This window comes from Malaclemys terrapin, chromosome 1 (genome assembly GCF_027887155.1).
Source record: "Malaclemys terrapin pileata isolate rMalTer1 chromosome 1, rMalTer1.hap1, whole genome shotgun sequence".
NCBI lineage: Eukaryota > Metazoa > Chordata > Testudines > Emydidae > Malaclemys > Malaclemys terrapin.
The window spans coordinates 189,325,484-189,346,486 of NC_071505.1; the positions used below are offsets into that span (position 1 = coordinate 189,325,484).

The window sequence follows — 21,003 nt, forward strand, 5'->3', positions numbered from 1 at the left end:
AAATTTATGACCGATAAGCCCACCATACATGATGTGTGTCAGTTAGTCTTCCCAACTTTTGAGCTGTGCAGCACTCCAGTAGTAAAGTGGTGTGATGTAGGGCCCTTTATGTTTGCAGGTAATGGTTTTCTATGGTGGCCATCTCTACGCTGTACCCACCCCAATGAATTTCATTCTTAGCATTAGGGAAGAGGCAGGATGGTCCAGATAGAGAATCAGTTCTCCCCCAAAGTACCATAAGTGTCATTGCCCCTGTGCTGATGTTGGCAAATATATTTGAGAAGCTAGCATTCCAGCAGTCTTACCGTCTACCTTTAATTTACCACGAATGATAACCTATATACAGCTGAATCCTTCCATTAATATTGGGTTGGTTCTCGGGGAATGGGCTTTTTTAAAGTAAGTCTTTCTTGTAGCCTTATTCCACAAATTTATGACTCTTCATTTCAGAATCAGGAAGTTACCGTAATATTGTTACAGCCAATAAGTATTACATTAACTGTCTTCGGTCCCAGATAATACTTGGAGTTTATTCAGTTAAGCTACTGTTAGATTCTACCTGAAGAACTGAAAATTAGGCAGTTCCTTGTAGTTTACTTGTTCAAACATGTAACTTTTGGTTTTTCAACAAAGTTGTTGTGCTTCATGATAATGTTTAATTTTTGCAGCTAAAATTGGTCCTCCAGGAGTGCAGTTAGAATCCATAGATGGAGTGGTGAAAATCAACATTTCCCCTCCAGAAGAAAATCAGAACAGAAAAATGTGGAGAAATGATAAACGTTTTACCTACAATGCAATGTTCTGGGAAAACTCATCAAATGCAGAGGTACGATAGGGATTGACTTTCTAAATTAAGGTTAAAATATTGTTTGATTTACTTCAGTTGCTGAGTCACTTCCTAGAATTAAATTCTGCTTTTTAGTATTTTATACATCTAATATATCCAATTTCTGTCTGTAGCTTGGTACATTCACTGTTAAAAATAAAGTGCATTGATTTGCTAGGCTGTATTACATCTTTTGCTCAAAGGTTTGGTTCAGTTGCTAATGTCATTAAGCTGGGCCATGCTTAGTTGCTTAAGAACATAATGGCCATACTGGGTCAGACCAGTGGTCCCTCTAGCTCAGTGTCCTGTCTTCCAACAACGGCCAATGCCAGGTGCTTCAGAGGGAACGAACAGAACAGACACTCATTGAGTGAGCCATCCCCTGCCGCCCATTCCCAGCTTCTGGCAGACAGAGGCTAGGACACTCAGAGCATGATGTTCTATCCCTGACCATCCTGGCTAATAGCCATTGATGGGCCTATCCTCCATGAATTTATAGTTCTTTTTTGAATCCTGTTAGTTTTGGCCTTCATGACATCCACTGGCTACGTGTTTCATAGGTTGACTGAGCATTGCGTGAAGAAGTATTTCTTTTTGTTTGTTTTAAACCTGCTGCCTATTAATTTCATTGGGTGACCCCTAATTCTTGTGTTATGTGAAGGGGTGAATAAGGAAATGTTATACACTATCTCCACACCAGTCAAGATTTTTATAGACCTCTGTCATATCCCCCCTTTGACTTCACTTTTCCAAGCTGAAAAGTCCTAATCTTTTTAATCTCTCCTCATATGGAAATTGTGCCATACCCCTATTCATTTTTGTTGCCATTCTCTGTATCTTTTCCAATTCTAATACATCTTTTTTGAGATGCGGTGACCAAATCTGCACACACTCTTCAGCTGTGTCTACACTATGCACCTTTTAGCGACACAGCTGTGCCACTACAGCCATGCCACTAAAAGGTGAACAGTGTAGCTGCTGTTTGTTGGCAGGAGAGAGCTCTTCTGCCGACAAAAAATTTCTACCCCCAACGAGTGGCAGTAGCTGTGCACACTGGTGCTTTTTGTCAGCAAAACTTGTGGTTTGGTTTTGTTTGTTTGCGGGGGGGGGGGGTTTCACACCTATGAACAACAAAAGTTGTCGTTCAGGTTCCAGTGTAAACAAAGCCTTTCTCAGTAGAGCTTAAAGGACTTTGCAAAGGAGAATAAGTATCATTATCCTTATTTTACACATTGGAAAACTGGAGCACAGATCCTCTATAGCTAGCATGTCATAAGACTCAGGGTGAAAGAATGCAAGATCTTACCACTTCTGAAAGGAAAATCCCATTTCTTATCTTTAGAAGAGAGGTATGTGAATTGGGTGTATGAAAGGTCTATACATTTTAAGGTCATTTGTTACCATTATTTCACTGAACAGTACAGGCTTACCTTTTCCTCATTTTTATTTTTCTCTTCTATCTTCCTGCTTTGTGGCAGGGAAAGGATTTACACATTTGTCTGACTGGTGTAGGAAAGTTGGGAAAATCTCAATTATCAGATAAGAAATTACCTTTCAGAACATTAAGACTAGAGAGAAATTGTTGTGTATCATTTGACATGCAAAAAATACTGCAGCATAAGAAAAATATAAATCTATTACAGGGATTCCTTTCTATAGCAAACTATTATCAAATAGGGAACTATTTAAATTCACTTCAAAATTGCAGAAAGCATTACAAAAACATGGAGTCAGTTTATTTTGTTCAGACATTTAAAGCTTTTTTCTTTCCATTCTGTACTCCTTGTAAGTTTCAGGTGAGTTTTGAGTATACTGTAGCTTAAGCTGATTCACAATTCCCACAAATTAAACATGTGCAAAATTACATTGGCATGCCAGTAATATAGTATAAATGAAATATTACCTTATCCCTAATGTCTAAATGTATCCATATGTTCAGGTGACGTCAAGTGATTCTTCAGGACAGTAACACTTTTTATCACAAGTTGAGGCTGTTTGGGAAAGAACAATTACCTCAATATGTTGTTTACAACTGTTTATGTATTTCAGCCAAAAAGCAAAACTATTAATCGCAGAGACACAATTTATGATCTTGCACCAAAGACTACTTACTGTCTGAAGGTTCAAGCACGCATAATTTCTGAAAGAAAAGTAGGTTCCTTCAGTCCAGTGTACTGCATTAAAACTACAAATAAAGGTAAGAAATAAAAATCCTTTAAACTCTCTAGTAATCAAATCCTACAACTAGCTTGACAGGTTTCAAAATCCATTGCTCCAAAGTAGTAGAACTGTGCAAAATTACCAACATTTCAGCTAATTTCTGTGTAACCTCGATAATCTGAACATCAGTTATCCAAACTGCCTGTTATGGACAGCTTAATCCCTTTCAGCATCTACTGAGGTTTTTGATAGTGAAAGGAATTTTCAGTTACCCAAACATAATCAGTGAGCACCATTACATTTAGATTATCGTGGTTCTATTATGCTCCTAGATGCAAAAACAAATATTCCAGTATTTGTGAGTTTGGTTTAGGATAAAACTTTGTTCAATTCCTGTAAGATATTGTTGTGCATACATGGAAAAACTGAATCAGTTTAGTTGGCCACTGGGAGGAAGGATGTTCCAGTGGCTTGGGTGCACACCTAAGACTTAAGAGACAAGTTCGATTCCTTGCTCTTTTTGCGGGGGAGGGATAGCTCAGTGGTTTGAGCATTGGCCTGCTAAACCCATGGTTGTGAGCTCAATCCTTGAGGGGGCTACTTAGAGATCGGGGGCAAAAATCAGTCCTTCGTCCTGCTAGTGAAGGCAGGGGGCTGGACTCTATGATCCTTTGGGGTCCCTTCCAGTTCTATGAGAGAGGTATGTCTCCATAATATGGGGGGGGGGGTGGATAGCATTGGCCTGCTAAACCCAGGATTGTGAGTTCAATCCTTGAGGAGGCCGTTTAGGGAACTGGGGTAAAAATCTTTCTGGGGATTGGTCCTGCATTGAGCAGGGAGTTGGACTAGATGACCTCCTGAGGTCCCTTCCAACCCTCATATTCTATGAAATGCATGATTTTGCCAAGTTAACATGCTGTTTTTATGCAAACTCTGAATTTTTTTGTTCTGAAGCCCAAAAAAGTGATGTAGAATGTACTTGCTAGCAGCTCAATTGTCTTGCAAAGTGCATTTATCCTCTGTCCAAGTGACTTATTTTTTTTTAAAATAGACATTGGAAAGATTTTTACACTCTTCATACTGTGTATGTAGGAACATAGGAATTTTAGTACTGAATTAGACAAGTGGCCCAACTGGTCCAGAATCCAGTCAGAATGTGATCGGTCGCAGATGATTTAGGAGAGGTAGAAATCCTTTTGGAGACAGTTATGGGATAACTTTCCCCAGGGAAGGTTTTCTCCTTTTTTCCAGAAGCTGGAGCTGGTTATTTTAAAAGTTTCCAAGTAACTGATGAAACCCAAATAAATGATTTTTTTTTTCATGGATTACAAAAACAAACAGTTAAGGCAGGAGTAGAACAGTAACTAAATCTGCTACCTCAAAGCAGAAACAAGTATGAGTTTAAAAAAAGAATTATCCTCTTAGTGCCAATGCCCTAGTTCAGTGAAACTTGCAGGAAACATGATAGATCCGAGTTAGGGCTTACTGAACAAATAAAATTAACATATATTGATAAATGCTGCTTTCATTCTGGTAAGAGAGAAGAGACTAGGAAATAATAATTTTTAGTGAGCTGTCTTCACAAGAAAAATTTCTAATGCAGTTATCTAATTTGGAATTTTAATAGGGTTAACATCCCTCTTCTTGCAGAAAGTGCCATGGTAATGTTCAACTGTATATGGCTTATGTTTTTCAGCTTGTAAACTTTGGTTAAATTATCAGCATTACTGTTTTGTACATATAGTAGACTTCTTTAAAACCAATAAATAGCATCATTCAAAAAAGTGCCATGAGACCTTTAATGACCACAAGGGTCTGGACGTGGTTTTATGTACCTCCGCCAGAGTGTCCCACCTCATAATACTGCTGTTGAATATTGTTTGAGTACTGTCCCTGGGGAGGGAGGAGTTCATCACTAACAGTTTCATGTAGCAGCAAGATTTTCCTTGCTGGTATCCCATCCAAGTACAGACCAAATTCTATCCTGCTTAATTTGTGACATCTTTAGAAAAAGTCCACTAGCTATGCTATCTTTTATTGGTTTGGTATGGGGTTTCTTACTCTGGTCCAATAATTGAGAATGGAATTCATGATTTTATGTTTAAAGTATGTTATTTCTATTGGTTGTCACAGACGGCAACCAAGGAATTGGAATCCAAAACTTCTATATTACCATATAATAAGAATATATTTATTGCTCAGTTTCAATTTACGTTTTGCTTAAAGTGAATTGTCTGTTGTTCCAGATTCTTTACTTTTGTCTAGCTAAGTTTTGCACTGTGTAAAAATCCCCCAGATTTGAGAAATGTAAAATCCCCAAGATTTGAGATAATGCTCTGATGGGATCATCATCAGTTGCATCATAGTGCTCTTTATTTGCAGATCTTCCAGAATATGTAATTTGTAAATTTGTATTCATGTACATTATTCCAGCCAGATTCTCACTGACACTGACTTCTCAGCATATTTCCATATTCTAACATTTTTGGGCTGTCTAATATTCTGTTGATTTAAAAACTGATGCTTTCCTACAGAACCCTCTGAGAGCTACATACCCCTATAACTTAATCAGCTGTGTGCACCCACTGCTATGATGGCAAATCAAAGAATATTTTAAAGTTCTATTCAAACAGTTATTTAAAATATACTATACAGATTTTCTTACTGTGGGGAAAAATAAGCATACATGACTTCTTGATGACAATGAATGGTGAGTTTTGTTTTCTTTACATTTTAGCGTGGAACGTGCTACCTTATCCAATGAATGTGGAAGTTCATGCTTTGAACATGAAGTTTCTTCTATCCTGGGATAATCAATATGATCAAAACGTGAGCTTTACAGTACAATATCTCAGGTAAGTTAAATAGTTTTTAAAGCTTTGCTGCTTAAGTAGACTTTAAACTTGACCATTCTAAATTGCTCTCGATTAGGCCTCTGAAGCTATGTATTCCTAGAAACTCAAGTATGATATTCAGAAAAGTATCTCGATGTACTCATTGAGATAATGGGTACTTCACCCAGTCACCCATGTGGTGTGCTTACAAGAATAATACCAATGTTTGATCATAGAAGTTCACATCACTCAGTTTCTCTCTGAAGTTTTGAACACCTGCAGGCTAGGCTTCTAAATGTGTACCAGATACTATTCCTATAAGATGAACACTCACATTTCCTAATCTGTCTTAACACCGAGGAAATCGGTGACTTGAAGTTGAGAACTTTAACATTTGCATTTTCTGACTTTCTCATGTTTAAGTCCTCAAAGAAATTTTAACATACCCACACTATGCATACTCTGGGATTTTCAAACACTATTAATGGTTAGGCTGCAAATGTGTAACTTACTACATGTGCAGTGAGTGCACAAATGGTGCTGTCCTCATCTAAATTTAAATGTCCTGATCTGTTCAGTTTTTTATTGAAAATGTTGCTTTTAATATATTTTCCCCACTCTTCATTATAATTAAGAATGAACATTCCATGAAAAGATTGAGTTCTGATGGAATGCTTTGAGCATGTCAGCAAAATAGTTGACAGAGAACTGCATGATACAGCTTTGGACTTTGAAGAAGTCTTTGACATAAATTTACACATTCATTACATATGTTTGCCTAGAAACAGGGAACAGAAATGGACATATTCATTCAACTGTAAATTAAATGGAAAATATTGTCAGTTTGATTAGACTAGGGAGTTCATATTGACCACAAAATGTCATTTATTCTAGTGGATATTTAAAGAGACTTTCTGAAGACTATTCAGATAAATGGATCACTGTTTCTGGATGTGAAAACATCACTACTGCACAGTGTGACTTCTCATCTGACATAGCCATTAGTGGAATTTACTTTCTCCGAGTACAGGCTATGAATGGATATAATAAATCACGTTGGTCTAATGAAATAAAAGTGGATCCTTGTGTAGTAAGTAAGTGGATATATTTTCTTCACCATTCTTCATTTCTCAGTTGGTTTATACATCATTAGTATCTGCATTCAGTATATTCATTTTCATCTTTAATATCTTATTTGTATAGTTCCCCTGTAGAAACACTAGGTGAAAAACTGGCAACACTGAAGCCAGTGGGAGTTTTTTCCATTGATTTCAGTGGAGCTGGGATTTCACTCCTGGCTTGAAATAGCAAATTACGAACTAAAATTGAGATGCACAGCATCTTCTGCACTTTTTGCATACTTTAACTTTCTTTGTTCATTAACTATATTATATTAATCATTTTATGTAAATCTTAGCATACCAGATCATAGCAGGAGTCCCTCTAATCTGGCATTTGCCTTGGATGCAGGGCGAGTTCCTGATGTGTCAGAGACGGGGGAAACTAGAAAACCAGTCAATTGTGGAGTGCTATAAATGTGGGAGAAGAGATTCTTTACAGATCTGGTCCTCTTATGTATGCTAGTTCATGCTCTAAAGTAGGCGCAGTTGGGAAAGTAACTCAAATACTTTCGTGGTGGACTGTTTCTCTCTAAATGGACAACCTATCCTAAATTCTCAATTACTGAGGGACAATCTTCACTCATTGATATAATTTGCTTTCTACCACCGACTCTCTGTATAACGTTTTTCATGAGTAATGTACCCGAATGCATGGAGGCTAAATATCTAAACTGTATTCTTAAATGCATTCACCTAAATTTGGGTTATTGCTGATTATGTACTATATGTATCTTATGACTTTAAAAACAAACTTTGTATTTTTGAATAATCTAAGCACTATACCCAGATGTACAGACACTTTTTTTCTCAACTTATGTATTATATAATTTTTTTAACATTAGCTTTAATAAAATTTTTATTTCTAACTAGTGGCTTGCAACTCCCAGGGAAATTATAAAAGACGACTGGGGAGAGGGTTGCAAGGCACTGAAAATTTTACTACAATCTAAAACGGGTTCTCAAACCTCATTGAACCGCAACCCCCTTCTGACGACAAAAATTACTACATGACCCCAGGAGGGGGGACTTGAAGCCTGAGTCTACCCAAACCCCACTGCCTCGGGGGGTAGGGCTAAAGCCCAAGCCCCATTGCTCTAGATGTGGGGGGCCAAAGTCCCAGGGCTTCAGCCCCAGGTGGTTGGACTCAGGCTTTGGCTCTGGTGACCCCATTAAAATGGGGTCGCGATCCACTTTGGGGTCCCGACCCACAGCTTGAAAACCGCTGATCTAAAATAAAAAAAATCTTGCTCTGACACTCCTTGCACACCTTACTTTTCAGTGTCCTCTATTTTGTCAACCTTTCAATGCACAAATTATATAGGCTTATCAGTTTTATCATTGTTAATCTTTTTCAACATCTTTACATTTACTATAAAAGTGTTTTTTACTTCGAGTTAAGGAGTTTCAACCTGAAAAGGCTGAGAAAACATTACCTTATAACAGTGGTCACCAACCGGTTGATCGCGATCTCCGGGGGTACAGTGTGGTTGCTGCTAAGGCAGACTCCCTGCCTACTCCGGCCCCAACCTGCTCCCAGAAGCAGCCAGTGCAGACCTATGGTCCCAGGGGTGGGGAGGCAGGGGTCTCCTTCCGCGCGCTGCTGCTGCCTGCAAGCAGTTCCCCTGCAGCTCCCATTGGCTGGAAGAGCTGTGGGGGCGGTGCTTACAGAGGGTCAGCATGCAGAGCCACATCCCCCCAGGGGCTGCAGGGGTGCATTGCGGGAATGGTGTGAGACCAGGGTAGGCAGCTACCACCAACCAGGAGCCGCTGGAGTTAAGTGCTGCCCGGCAGGAGGCCACACCCCAACCCCCATCCCTGAGTCCCCTCCTGGGGCCAGCACCCCATATCCCCTTCTGCACCCTGAACCCCCTCCTGCACCCCAAGCCCCACCCTGAGCCCCCTCCCAGAGCCAGCACCCCAAACCCCCTTCACCCCAACCCCCATCCCTGAGCCCCCTCCTGGAGCCAGCACCCCATACCCCCTTCTGCACCCTGTACCCCCTCCTACACCCCAACCCCCAGTCCAGTGAAAGTGAGGATGGGGGAGAGCAAGAAATGGAGGGGAGGGTGGAGTAAGTGGGGCGGGGCTTTGGGGAAGGGGTGGGGCCTTGTGGGAGGGGCAGGGTAGATCCTGGGTTGCCCTTAAATTCAAAAAGTGATCTTGGGCATAAAAAGGTTGGAGACCACTGCCTTATAAGATTTGGCTTTTCTTACCCTTTTACTGAAGGCTGAAAATCAATAATGCTTCTTGCCTGCCTTATACCTCTGGGGGTAAAAGAGGAACTGCTTCCTAATCCAGTTGATCAGTTTAAGAAGCACAAAGACTGTCATAGTCCTTGTAATTGTTGCTGGGTGGTAGATGTGAAGGCCTTGCATGTGGGCTTCCCCTTGGAGAAGAAATTGGTGGTATGGAGTCTGGATATATTAGTTCAACTTGTTTGTTTTATGCTTTATACACCAATCTTTTGAACACAGTTGATCACAAATAGCATGCATGTAATCCCCTTTCAGAAATCGCAGTCTATAGATCAGTGTCTGGTTCTCAGGAAGAAGCTCTGCCCCAAGAATTGACTTCAGACAGAGGAAATAAGACAGAGTGCAAACTCTCCTGCTGTTTGCAACAGCTCCCCCAACAGAATACATACTTTACCTCAAAAATTAACAATAATACAGCAATTCTTCGAAGAATGGATAATGTTTGCACACTAAGGCCTTGACTACACTTGCAAGTTACAGCGCTGTAAAGCTTCCCCCAGTGCTGTAACTCACTCCCTGTCCACACTGGCAGGGCACTTGCAGCGCTGCATCTCCCTGGGTACACCGCTGCAGGTACTCCACATCTCCGAGAGGAATAACAGCTGCAGCGAAGTGGCTGTGACTCACAGGTGTGAGTGTAAACACTTGCAGTGCTGTACTAATCACCTTGTCAAGTGGCTAATCCTCTCCATTGTTGTGACCAGCTGCAGGAATGCGGAAGTGCTGGTTTCAAAGCTCATACTGCAGAGAAAAGCAAAAAATTTGCAGCTTGCTTTGAGTGAGTAAACGAATGAGCAGGGGGCCGGGAGTTCGGAACTTGCAAAATAGAGAGCTGACATGCTCCAAAAAGCACTCTACCTCCCCCCACACTCCGTCACAATCCATCCCATCCCTCTCCCCCCCCCCCCCCCGCCCGTTTTGAAAAGCACATTGCAGCCACATGAATGCTGGAATAGCTGCCCTAATGCACCGCTCCCAACACAGCTGCAAGTGTTACAACTGTGGCCACACCACTGCGCTGGCAGCTGGCAATGTGGACAGACTGCAGCGCTTTTCCCTACTCAGCTGTACGAAGACAGGTTTACCTCACAGCACTGTACAGCTGCAAGTGTAGCCAAGGCCTAAGGAAAAAATAACTAAGACTAACAGTGCCATCTGGTGACACTTATTTTTATTTATACTAGCAGGATAAAAATGTGTTTTCATTAGCTCTCCCTATTAAGTTAAACTATCAAGTAGATATTGCAATGCATGTTTTAAAATTTCAATAGCGCTATTTTGACTGATATATATCACAACTTCGAAGTATTCACAGTGTGACTGAAAGCTCAAAAACAACAAATACAATATTAATGCTAAAACATTAGAGTTAAACGTTTACATCATTTTGCCTGCTTTCCCGTCTCCCCCTATCGTTTTTGTAAAGGTACTAGTAAAAGCCAGATTTCTAGCCATAAATCTGAAAACCTTTGCTGTTAAGGGTTTAATCAGAGCTGTAACATTTTTTTTATTTACACGTTTTTAGCTAACAGATTTTTAACTTTTTTTTTGTATGTGTGTATGAAATGTTTTAAGATGAAATTGGCCCTCCAAGTGTAACAGTAAGCTCTAGTACGGATTCGCTTCGTATCCATCTCACTCCTCCAGGAGAGTCTGAAAATAAGTCCATGAGTGAATTTTATGACTTATCTTACCGCGTTCTGTACTGGAAAAATTCTTCAGATACTGAGGTAAAAAAACTTTTTCAAACTTCTTTAATTAAAAAGGTGTAATAATAAGTAACATGATTTTAATGTTACACTAAGACCTTCCCCCTTAAAAAGTTTAATTTCACAAAGAGCCTTGTTATGATTTTCTTGTTGCAGAGCTCACATAAAATGTAAAATCTTGCTGGGATGTATACATCATAAAGTAGGCAAAGATGGTAATATTGGTTGATGGCAGCTATCCTTCATGATATTGCCTCCGTACATTTTAGGAATCTTGCATGTATGGCTGCTGATAGATCATTTTTGAGTAGTTGACTGCATGGCTCTCTGGAATAAGTTTATTTAGGACCTGATCCTGTGCAAATTGAAGTCATTGATAAAGCTCCCATTGACTTCGCTGGTGCAGGATCAGGCTTTTAGAGAAAAAAATTACTTCAGAAAGTTATTGGCAGCTTTATGGCCACTCAGTTAAAAAAACACTAATTCTTTTATCAGTTACTCCAAGGAGGAACAAAAAAAGCTGGCATAATACTAATTGAATTATATCCCTGTTGATCTAAAAATATTCTCTTTTTAAATTCTCAGCACTGAAGTTTGTATGGCATATCTAATTAATTCAGAGCTAAGGTTAGACTGAATTTCTCTGCATTTATGAATTCACACATTTTTAGTTGACATTTTGATGTGATTTTTCCATTTTTAAACTTGTGTAATAAATTCTTTAACTTTGTTTTACACGACTATAATAAGAATTAACATATGAAAAGATATCAGAACACTTAAACATACCAGAAAGTTTTCTGTATGTACAGCTCAAACTTTGAAGTGTACTATTGGAAGCACCTTTTCAAAATAGTGAAAATGGTTGGTTAGTTTGCGAACTAATACTTTCTAAATGTAGTTTTGAAATTGAAACTTTTGATTTGAAAGAGTGAAGTATAATTAAAATTATACAAAAATATTTTTTTTCAGTATTGCATTATCTACAATTTTAATACAATTGAATCAATCACGTACTGTTTTTTTAACTTGCATTTCTTATTTTTCTTTCAGGAGAAAATCAAAGAAGAAGAACAGTTGTTATTCACAATCTCTGACTTGACACCCTTGGTTTTGTACTGTTTGAAAGTACAAGCATTTTCACCGGCATATAAAAAAGATGGTCATTTTAGTGATGTGGCATGTATTAAAACACTTAATGGTATGAAAAGTTTAAATATATGTTTGGGATATATTGAAACTCAGTTCAGAAATTTTTATAATTTAGGCTACAATAAAATGACTTAACCTAAAATATGCAATTTCCTCTGGAAAGACGCATTTCTCCATATACTGTAAAATTTGAAGTAACTATTGTGAATTGTGACATCAAAAATCGGCATGATTTAATTTACACTAGTTACATGGGATGGTCCATGAAAATAAAAGTAAATGCAAATCAGAATTGTTAGAAAAGTGTGAATTATACTTTGATACTTTCAAGTTTATTGTATTGTCTTAAACCTTCTCTGGAAATAGGTTGGATTAAAAGATCCTGTACTGGTAAGAAGGGGGCAAAATGTATAGCTCATCACTGAGTGAAATCCCATCCATGTACAGATGGCTGGCACAGGGGATTATTTTTGTCCTATGTGAACACCAAGGGATGATGTCTGTGGAATTTCTAACTGACCTTATGGCTAGAAATGTTTTCAAATATTTAAATTGTCTTAGAGTAACATGGAGTTGTTGGCTTAAAACTATCACCCATATAAACATTACTTATTACATATTGGCACTTATAATCCCCAAATGTGGTCTTTTTTTCCTAAGTAATCTATTTAATTCCTTTTATCTTTATATGACAGACCTTTTATTCTTCATATCCATTTTACTGTTCTTGGGATTTTTTTGATTATTTTTTTCTCCGCAGTAAGGAGCCTACATCTGTAGTTAGGATCCAAGCCATGCCTTACCAACACTCTATAAAGAGAAATTGTTTCATTGATCTTGCACATAATGCCCCATACATCAGACTGTAGGATTTTGTTTTTACATCACTTATCTGGAAGTGGAAAGTACTGGCTGCATTGTCTGTAGCTTTTGAAAGTATATTCAGAATGCGACAGCTAATGAAAGGGAGAAAAGAAAATGGGCATATTCCAGAGTAGAATGGGTGAAACACTTGTAGTGAATCCCAGGTTCCTCAAAAGAAAGCTTATTCTCTGATGCTTACAATTCTTTGGAATTAAGAGCTGGATTCAGCCACCCTTACTCATGTTAAAACACTTAATATCTTATTCCACAAATCTACTTGATGCCAGTGGAAAATCCACTTGATCCTGCAAGGTGCTGAGAATTCTGGCCCTGATTATTTCAATGGTTTACATACCTGCCTAAAGTCAAGCACACACTGCAGTGCTTTGCTGATTGAGGCACCTGACAAGATGAAGCCTTAAATAGAGAAAACAATATCTTGATTAAAGGCAGCAGAATATGGTTTTGTGACAAGCTGCTGGGGATACCTAGAGCTGTGACACTATGCTACCCCTTTCCATATGAGCTTACACTTAATTTTTTAAAGTGTTTGTATTTCTTCAGTAGGTGAATTTCTTAAAATGTTTGTCCCATTAATGCTTAAATTAAATTATTGTGGAGTTTGTTGCCACAGGAAGTCATTGAAGCCAAGAATTTAACAAGTTTCCAAAAGGGATTGGATATCAAGAATATCCAAAGTTGTTAATGATAAATTTTGGAAGAGATATTAAACTTCATGCTTCAAAGTTTAGGGCAATCTCAAATATTAATCAGGAAGACATCTATGTGAGAGGCAGATTGTCCCACATCTGCCTACTGCGTGGTTCTTACATTTTACTCTGGAGCATCTGTACTGGCCACTGTCAGACAGGGAATTGGACTAGATGGACCTTGGCTGTGATCCAAAATGGCAGTTTCTAGGTACCTAAATTTGGTGCTGAAAACCTTTTGCTTTGTTTCAGTGGAATGCTCTAAGCTATTGGGATGGTGTGAAGATTTATTCATGTTCATGTAATGCTTTCAAGAAACACTGTAAATGTGAAGTTTTGTGGTGTAGCCTTTACATTGTATATGATCTTTAAATATAGAGATCTTGGTGATGGGACACTTCATGAATACCTAGATAAATTAATTATTATTTCTTTATTTTTTAGATAAAACTTCACCTCTGACTATTTTGAAAACCTTTGTAATCGCCATGATTGCCTTTTTCTTTTTTGCATCACTTTTGATTTTTGGTATATATTATATATCTAGACGGATCAGATATGCATTCTTTCCATCATGCAAACCTCCTTCAAACATAGAGGTAAGGTTTTGACTATCTTTCCAAGAATGTAACTATTCAAGGCTCAAAGAACACTAGAATGTCATCACATAATATATCTGATTCCTTGTTCTAAAGAATAGTGTCAGGGAGGCTTGCCAGGATTAGATACCAAGAGTTTAATGATAAAGTATGTGAATTAGTCTGATATCTTGTGATTATTACTGATTTCTCTAAATCTGTGATAAGCAGATATTTCAATTTGTATAGAAAAAAGAGGACAGTCTATTGAAAGCCATTACAAAATAACATTTTAGGAGTTCTACCTTGTCAGGCTGACCCAAAGAAGGGGAAAAGCCCATATCAAATTTTAGTTTTAAATAAAGGAATGCCTTTGTGCAAATGTTTTTTTTCTTCCAAGCTTCAGGTTTTGCTTTAAAAAAACCTACTTTTTATGGGACATTACATCCTCTAGTAGCTGATGGATAAAGAATAAGTGGAGTAGATGAGAATGAAGAAAGTTCATGGGGAGTGCTCCTTTCCCATGAGTTCCTCTGAGTCTCCAACTCATGTTCCCTTCTCTTCTGCCCCCAACACTCCTAATTGTACTGTGGTGGATGGATGAGGAGCTTAATTTTTGTAGCTGAATTTTTGTAGCTGTTGTAGACAGCTCTGTTTTCTGTCTTTAGCTCCTTTATTCATTTTAGTTCCATTTTCACCTGTTTACTCAACTAAGTAGTTTAACTGTCAGTTCCTTGCAAATATAGGATAAGTTAACTTCTTGAGGTAGTGTGTTAAAGCTGTGATGTGCTCTGGCAATTGTTTTATCTGTTCCCTAGAGATAAGTGCTGAAGGTAGTGAAAAAGTTAAGACAAGACTCGGCCAAAATGATACCAGTCGCACTAGCGTGGCCAAGACAGCAATAGTATATGAACCTCCTACTCCTGCAGAGGGAAATACAAACATGTGCCAGTAATGATGGACCTGCTTTCCCGGTAGAGGGAGTCTCTTTTATCCAGATCCAAAATCACTATATCTAGTGGCATGGATGATAGGACTTAAAACAGATTTTAAGAACCCTTGTTCTGTAGGTGTGCAACATGTATTAATCAATTCTAGAAAAGTAGACTAGAAAAATGTTACGATACTAAATGGAGAAATGTATTTTATGGCTGACTGACTAGGATATTGATCCTGTAACCAGTCCTATTCAATATATTTTAGAATATTTACTACACTTAAAATCTATGGGTTAATCTGTTCCCTCACTTAGTCCATTTGGCAGCAGTAGCAATTTTTCATTTCCCTATTAATGATAAATATCTTTTTTTCATATGATTGTTAGAAGGTTTTGCAGGGTTTATTGAACTTGTATCTGCCAGTAGGAAATCCAGTTCCTAATGGGATCTAAACTTGGTATTAATCTCTCTCCATAAAAGCAACTTTATAATAGGAATTGCAATTCCATAATTCTTCTAGATAGACTGTATGTTTTGATGGTAGGCCTTCTTTCTACTGTTTTTCACAAGGACAAGGATGTACCTAGACCTCACCCCAAGTTTATCCTAAAGTAATTTCAGATTTTCATGTTAATCAATATACTGGTTATCTTTCCTGGATCTCATGCTCGTAAGGGTGAGTGTAGATTAGCATTCAGACATAGTTTTATTGTTATCTCACTAGAACTAAGGAGTTTAGGCCTTTCCCAAATTGTTCATTTCCTGTGCTGGAAACTTTAGGGGCTGAACTGTTTCTACACAGGCCTTGTCTAGATGGTCTAGACAGCATATAGAGTAAAGTTAAGATCTCTTCTCTCTTTCTCTCTCCTCTCCTGCTGGTCTCAGAACTCTCTCAACTAGAGTGGTTGGTACCTCTGTGGCATGTTAGGCATGTTCCTCTTTTTGAAATATGGGTCTCAAAGTGTGTACTTGTGATATTGGTGTAGTAGCTTCCTGCTCCAAAGGGCTAGAGTCTATATAATCTTTTGTATTTTGCTGAGCACATTGTGTAAGTGCAAAAAGAAGAACAGGAGTACTTGTGGCACCTTAGAGACTAACAAATTTATTAGAGCATAAGCTTTCGTGGACTACAGCCCACTTCTTCGGATGCATATAGAAGAAGTGGGCTGTAGTCCACGAAAGCTTATGCTCTAATAAATTTGTTAGTCTCTAAGGTGCCACAAGTACTCCTGTTCTTCTTTTTGCGGATACAGACTAACACGGCTGCTACTCTGAAACCTGTCATTGTGTAAGTGGTTAATAATGTACTTATTAGCACAGTAAAAAAATGAGAAATTAGTTATGGCCATATAGACTGTGTGATGATGCACGACTCACCCTTGCAGTGCTCCTGCTGGTCGTCTCAGGGAATTAGTGTTTCCAGCCTCCGGAGAGCCCTCTGCAGGCCGATGTCCTGCTGCCGCTGGCCCCCCGTGTCACTCCCAGGACCCGGTGCCCCTTGTCTTTGGGGTGCTGCCCCTGGCAATACCCCCACAGTCTCAGGGTTTTCCCCACCCAGGGGAACCCCCAACCCTCTATCCCCACCTTGCCTCAGTCATGGGCTACTGTCTGTCAGCATCTAGCCCCCGCTCACTGTGGCAGACTGCAGTGTAAAAGCCACTTATCATAGGGTTACCATATTTCCACAATCAAAAAAGAGGACACTGGGGGGGGGGGGAGCCCCCGCCCAGCCCCCATCCACTCCCTCCCACTTCCCACCCCCTGACTGCCCCCCTCAGAACTCCCCCTGCTTCTTGTCCCCTGACTGCCCCCTGCTGAGAACCCCCCACCCTAACTGCCCCCCCAGGACCCTATCTGTCCCCTGACTGCCCCAACCCTTATCCACTCGCATGGGTGGCAGGGTTGTAGAAATTTTGGTGGTGCCCAGAACCCCCCACACACACACCTGCCTAAGGCTCTGGGAGGGGGGGTTGGGTGGGGGGAGGAGGTCTGGGGTGCAGGTCCTGGGCTGGGGATTAGGGTGCAGGGGGTGGATGTGCAGGAGGGTGTGAGGGGTGCAGGCTCTGGGATGGAGTTTGGGGGTGGGAGGCAGTGCAAAGGGAGGAGGTGCAGGCTTTGGGAGGGAGTTTGAGGGCAGGAGGGGGTGTGTGGGAAGGGGAGAGGGGGTTTGGAAGGGAGTGGGGATAGGAGGAGATGCAGGGGTGAGGGCTGTGGGTCTGAGGATGAGGGGTTCATGATGCAGGAGGGGGCTCCTGGATGGAGCAGAGGATTAGGGTGTGGGGGGGATGAGGGCTCTGGCTGGGGATGAGGTGTTCATGATGCAGGAGGAGGCTCAGGGCTGGGGCAGAGGATTAGGGTGCGGAGGGATGAGGGCTGGGGCTGAGGGGTTTGGGGCGTTGGAGAGGCTCAGGGCTAGGGTGGAAGGGCAGGGTAAGGGCAGCCTGTCTTCCATTAGTGGATGGGGAACACTAGGACCCGGGGGCAGCAGACAGAAGTTGCTGCTGGCTCTGGCAGTACAAGCAGGCAAGGGAGAGGCAGGCAGGGAGAGGGGGGTCCATGGAGAGGGGGGAACACACGGGGGGGGGGGGGTGGCAGGTGGAGGCCAGGGACCCATCCAACACTCCCCTGCTCCCTGACTCCCCCCCCCCCCCCCCGACTCCCCTTACCATTCTGGCTCCACGTGTAGGCAAAACACGCTGCCCGGCGGGTCATTTTGTGTGTTACACAGGGCTGCAGACAGGGAGGGGGGAGCAGGGGAGGGCTCTGGCTGCTTGAGGCCAATGGGAGCGGCTCAATCGGCCCAGCCACCCAATCAGCAGCCGCACTCTGCATGGAAGGGAGGGAGGGAGGTGAGGGAGAAAAAAAACCCTGGACATTTTAACCTTGTTCCCAATTCCTCCCAGACGGCTATTTAGAGACGCAAAAGCCAGACATGTTCAGGGAAATACAAACGGATGGTACCCTAACTTATCATAGGCAAGGGGAGTTTGGACCTGCTGCCTCTGCCTACCTATGGGCTGCCCCCTACAACCCCAGTACCTAATTGGCCTTCCACTAGGCCGCAGCCTGCGGGGTTTCCAGGCCGGAGCTCCCCAGCGCCCTTGGCCTTCCCCCATAGGGTGACCAGATGAGAGGAAGAAAATATCGGGACACGGGGGGGGGTTGCCCTCTGGCAGAGCCAAAAAAAAAAAAGCTGAATGCTACTAGCGGAGTGAAATATCGGGACAAATTGTGTCCCGACCAAAGATCGGTAGGGACGCGGGACAAACACCTAAATATCGGGACGTCTGGTCACCCTATTCCCCCAGCCCTGCTCCACTCCAGGTACCTTCTCTCAGGTCCCTCCCTCTCAAAGTTAGAGAGAGTCTGTCTCTGGCTTCTGGCGCCAGCCCTCTTATAAGGGTCAGCTGGGCCCTCATTAAGCCAGCCATGGCCTGATTGGGGCATGGCCCCCAGCTGAGGCAGCTTTCCCCGCTTTTCCTTCCCTGCCTCAGTCTGCTCCCAGGGCTGTTTTAAGCCCTTCACGGCAGGAGTGGGGTGACCACCCCGCTACAGACTGATAGACTGTAAGGCCAGAAGGAGCCACCATGATCATCTAGTCCGACCTGCACATTGCAGGCCACAGAATCTCACCCACCCGCTCCTGTAATAGACCCATAACCTCTGGCTGAGTTACTGAAGTCCTCAAATCATGATTTAAAGACTTCAAGTTACCAAGAATCCACCGTTTACACTAGTTTAGAGACATAACTAGAGACATTTGGTACTACTTGTCTGTATTTACATACCAAAGCAACCTTTATAGCTAAGTTATTTACTCCTTAAAAAAAGGTGCCATACTATAAGTAGAGACATCATTGTACTATAGAATATAATGGGAACAAGATTGTAAAGCAGCTGCATTAACCAAAACCAAATTTAAGCTTATAACTAATAATTTTGTTTTTCCTCTCTCCTTCCATTCTTCCTATCTGCAGTGCCTTGGTGGACAACCTTTCAACAGTCCATATCTGTCAACTTCAGAGGAGCCAACAGAAAATTGTTGTATAATTGAGAATATTGTTATAGAGGAAACAGATCAAACTGATTTTAAAGACTACAAACACTCTAAACAGAGCACTCGAGATTCAGGAAATTATTCTAATGATGATGATACTTCTGGAACTAAAGTGTTAGAAGAAACGCTAGAACAGGAAACAGCATAACTAAAAATAACCTCAAACTTGAGACTGGCAGCCTAACAAGCATTTTGCTGTTCTCATTACATATGAAAGAGTCTTTGCCTGACAAAGGCAGGCTGATGTCAGACTGCTGATTCTAAAGTTTCTAGTTTTGCTTTTAAATATTGCAAAATTACTTAAATGTGAGGAACAAATATTACTACTGCTCCTCCAGAAAAAGGATATTCTTCTGGTATACCATTTTGGTTGGTATTTGATACTAGTCTTACTGTTTACCATGTGGATCCTGGAACATCACCAAAAGTCCTTTGATGTCTCCACAGAAAAGACAATCTTCGCCCATCTATGTTGCTGGTAGTAGATGCCAACATATGTAGACAGCAGCCTCAAAAGAGAATTCTGCTAAGCTTCCTTAATCCTGCTCTTGGAATTCCTGGTGCCAGTGGTGCATTGTATGTGCTGGTGTCAATTCTGTTAACTTTAAACATATTACTTTCAATATGCCCTTCTCCCAGACAATTCAGCTAGCTTAGCTAACATGCAGAGGTAGAGGCAGAAAAGGGATTTTTCTCAGGTAAATATTAGCTGAAGGAGTTAAAGGAAAATAGTGGATGCTTGTTGTAAGAATAGTTTTGGGCAACTTAGGCTAGAACGATCAAGACAAACAAGCACTACTACATCCAGAATAAAACAGAGCTCTTCCAGATCAGATGTGCATAAAAGCAAAATCTCAACCTTGTAAGAACAGAGCAAATTCTATTATGCACATTAATGCCGAAGCAAGTTACGGAGCTTATACTTGTCTGTTTAGTAACCAGATACCCATAAGCTGTAACATTTTTACCCACAACTGAGATGTATTTAAATGTGAAATTCTTTCCTACATTTGAAAATAACAAACATTTTATTTTCAACTTGTTCTTGAATTCCTACTGATCATAAATGAAGGGCAAACACACAACCATCAAATGGAAATGGCTTTGGAAAATTGGATCCTTTAAATCCCCCACCATAAAGCCAAATGATCACTAAAATTTATAAACCTGAATCCAACTGATTTTAATGTGGTGCCACATATACGTCTGTAGATACTGGTATGGTTGAATCATCTGCTTTAAATAATTCCTCTGTGTGTATGTTTCAATGATTTTTGTATGTTGCTGGGGTAAATTAGTTTTCTCATTATGATTGCACTGCAATTACTAGTTTGATAATTCCTCTTGACTGACAGAATGGCAAGAAGTCACCATTTACAAACTTTTCCAGCTCAGATCTTACTTTATCAGTGGGCTCTTGTTTATACCAAACATGATACATGCTGCACTGATACTTGAAAAAAATTTACTCCAGTCTTGTGGATAATTTTTCCACTCTTATTCTTGTCATATGGGATTTTAAAAATAGTTTCCTGTTTCATGGGGAAAATTGACTTGGAGTCAAGAACCAGGACACGCTCTTCCAGCTTTCATGTAAATTTATAACTTGCTATAGGTAATTGTTGGTTTCTTTCAAAATTTGAATATTTTTAATCTCGAAGATCTAAGTGAGTGTTCCCAGCTCAATCCTCAATACTTATTGGACAGGATAGTATGTTTTATAGGATAGTTTCTTTTTTCCCCAGCATAGTTCTGCTCACTCCTGTGAAAGTGAGGCTGGAATTGCTTAGAATAATAAC

The 21,003-nt window shown here is 40.5% G+C and overlaps 1 protein-coding gene across 1 annotated transcript in view; it reads left to right on the forward strand.

Moving 5' to 3' along the window:
- Positions 1 to 20,242, forward strand: part of IFNAR1 (interferon alpha and beta receptor subunit 1) — a 36,035-nt gene extending 15,793 nt beyond the window's left edge. Inside the window, exons 4-11 of the mRNA XM_054048348.1 lie at positions 669 to 826; positions 2,876 to 3,023; positions 5,724 to 5,841; positions 6,715 to 6,914; positions 10,772 to 10,926; positions 11,959 to 12,106; positions 14,076 to 14,230; positions 19,125 to 20,242. Of these exons, the coding sequence (XP_053904323.1) occupies positions 669 to 826; positions 2,876 to 3,023; positions 5,724 to 5,841; positions 6,715 to 6,914; positions 10,772 to 10,926; positions 11,959 to 12,106; positions 14,076 to 14,230; positions 19,125 to 19,352 (1,310 nt within the window). The 3' untranslated portion in view covers positions 19,353 to 20,242. The remainder of the gene's footprint in view (positions 1 to 668; positions 827 to 2,875; positions 3,024 to 5,723; positions 5,842 to 6,714; positions 6,915 to 10,771; positions 10,927 to 11,958; positions 12,107 to 14,075; positions 14,231 to 19,124) is intronic.
- The last annotated feature ends 761 nt before the right edge of the window (positions 20,243 to 21,003 follow it).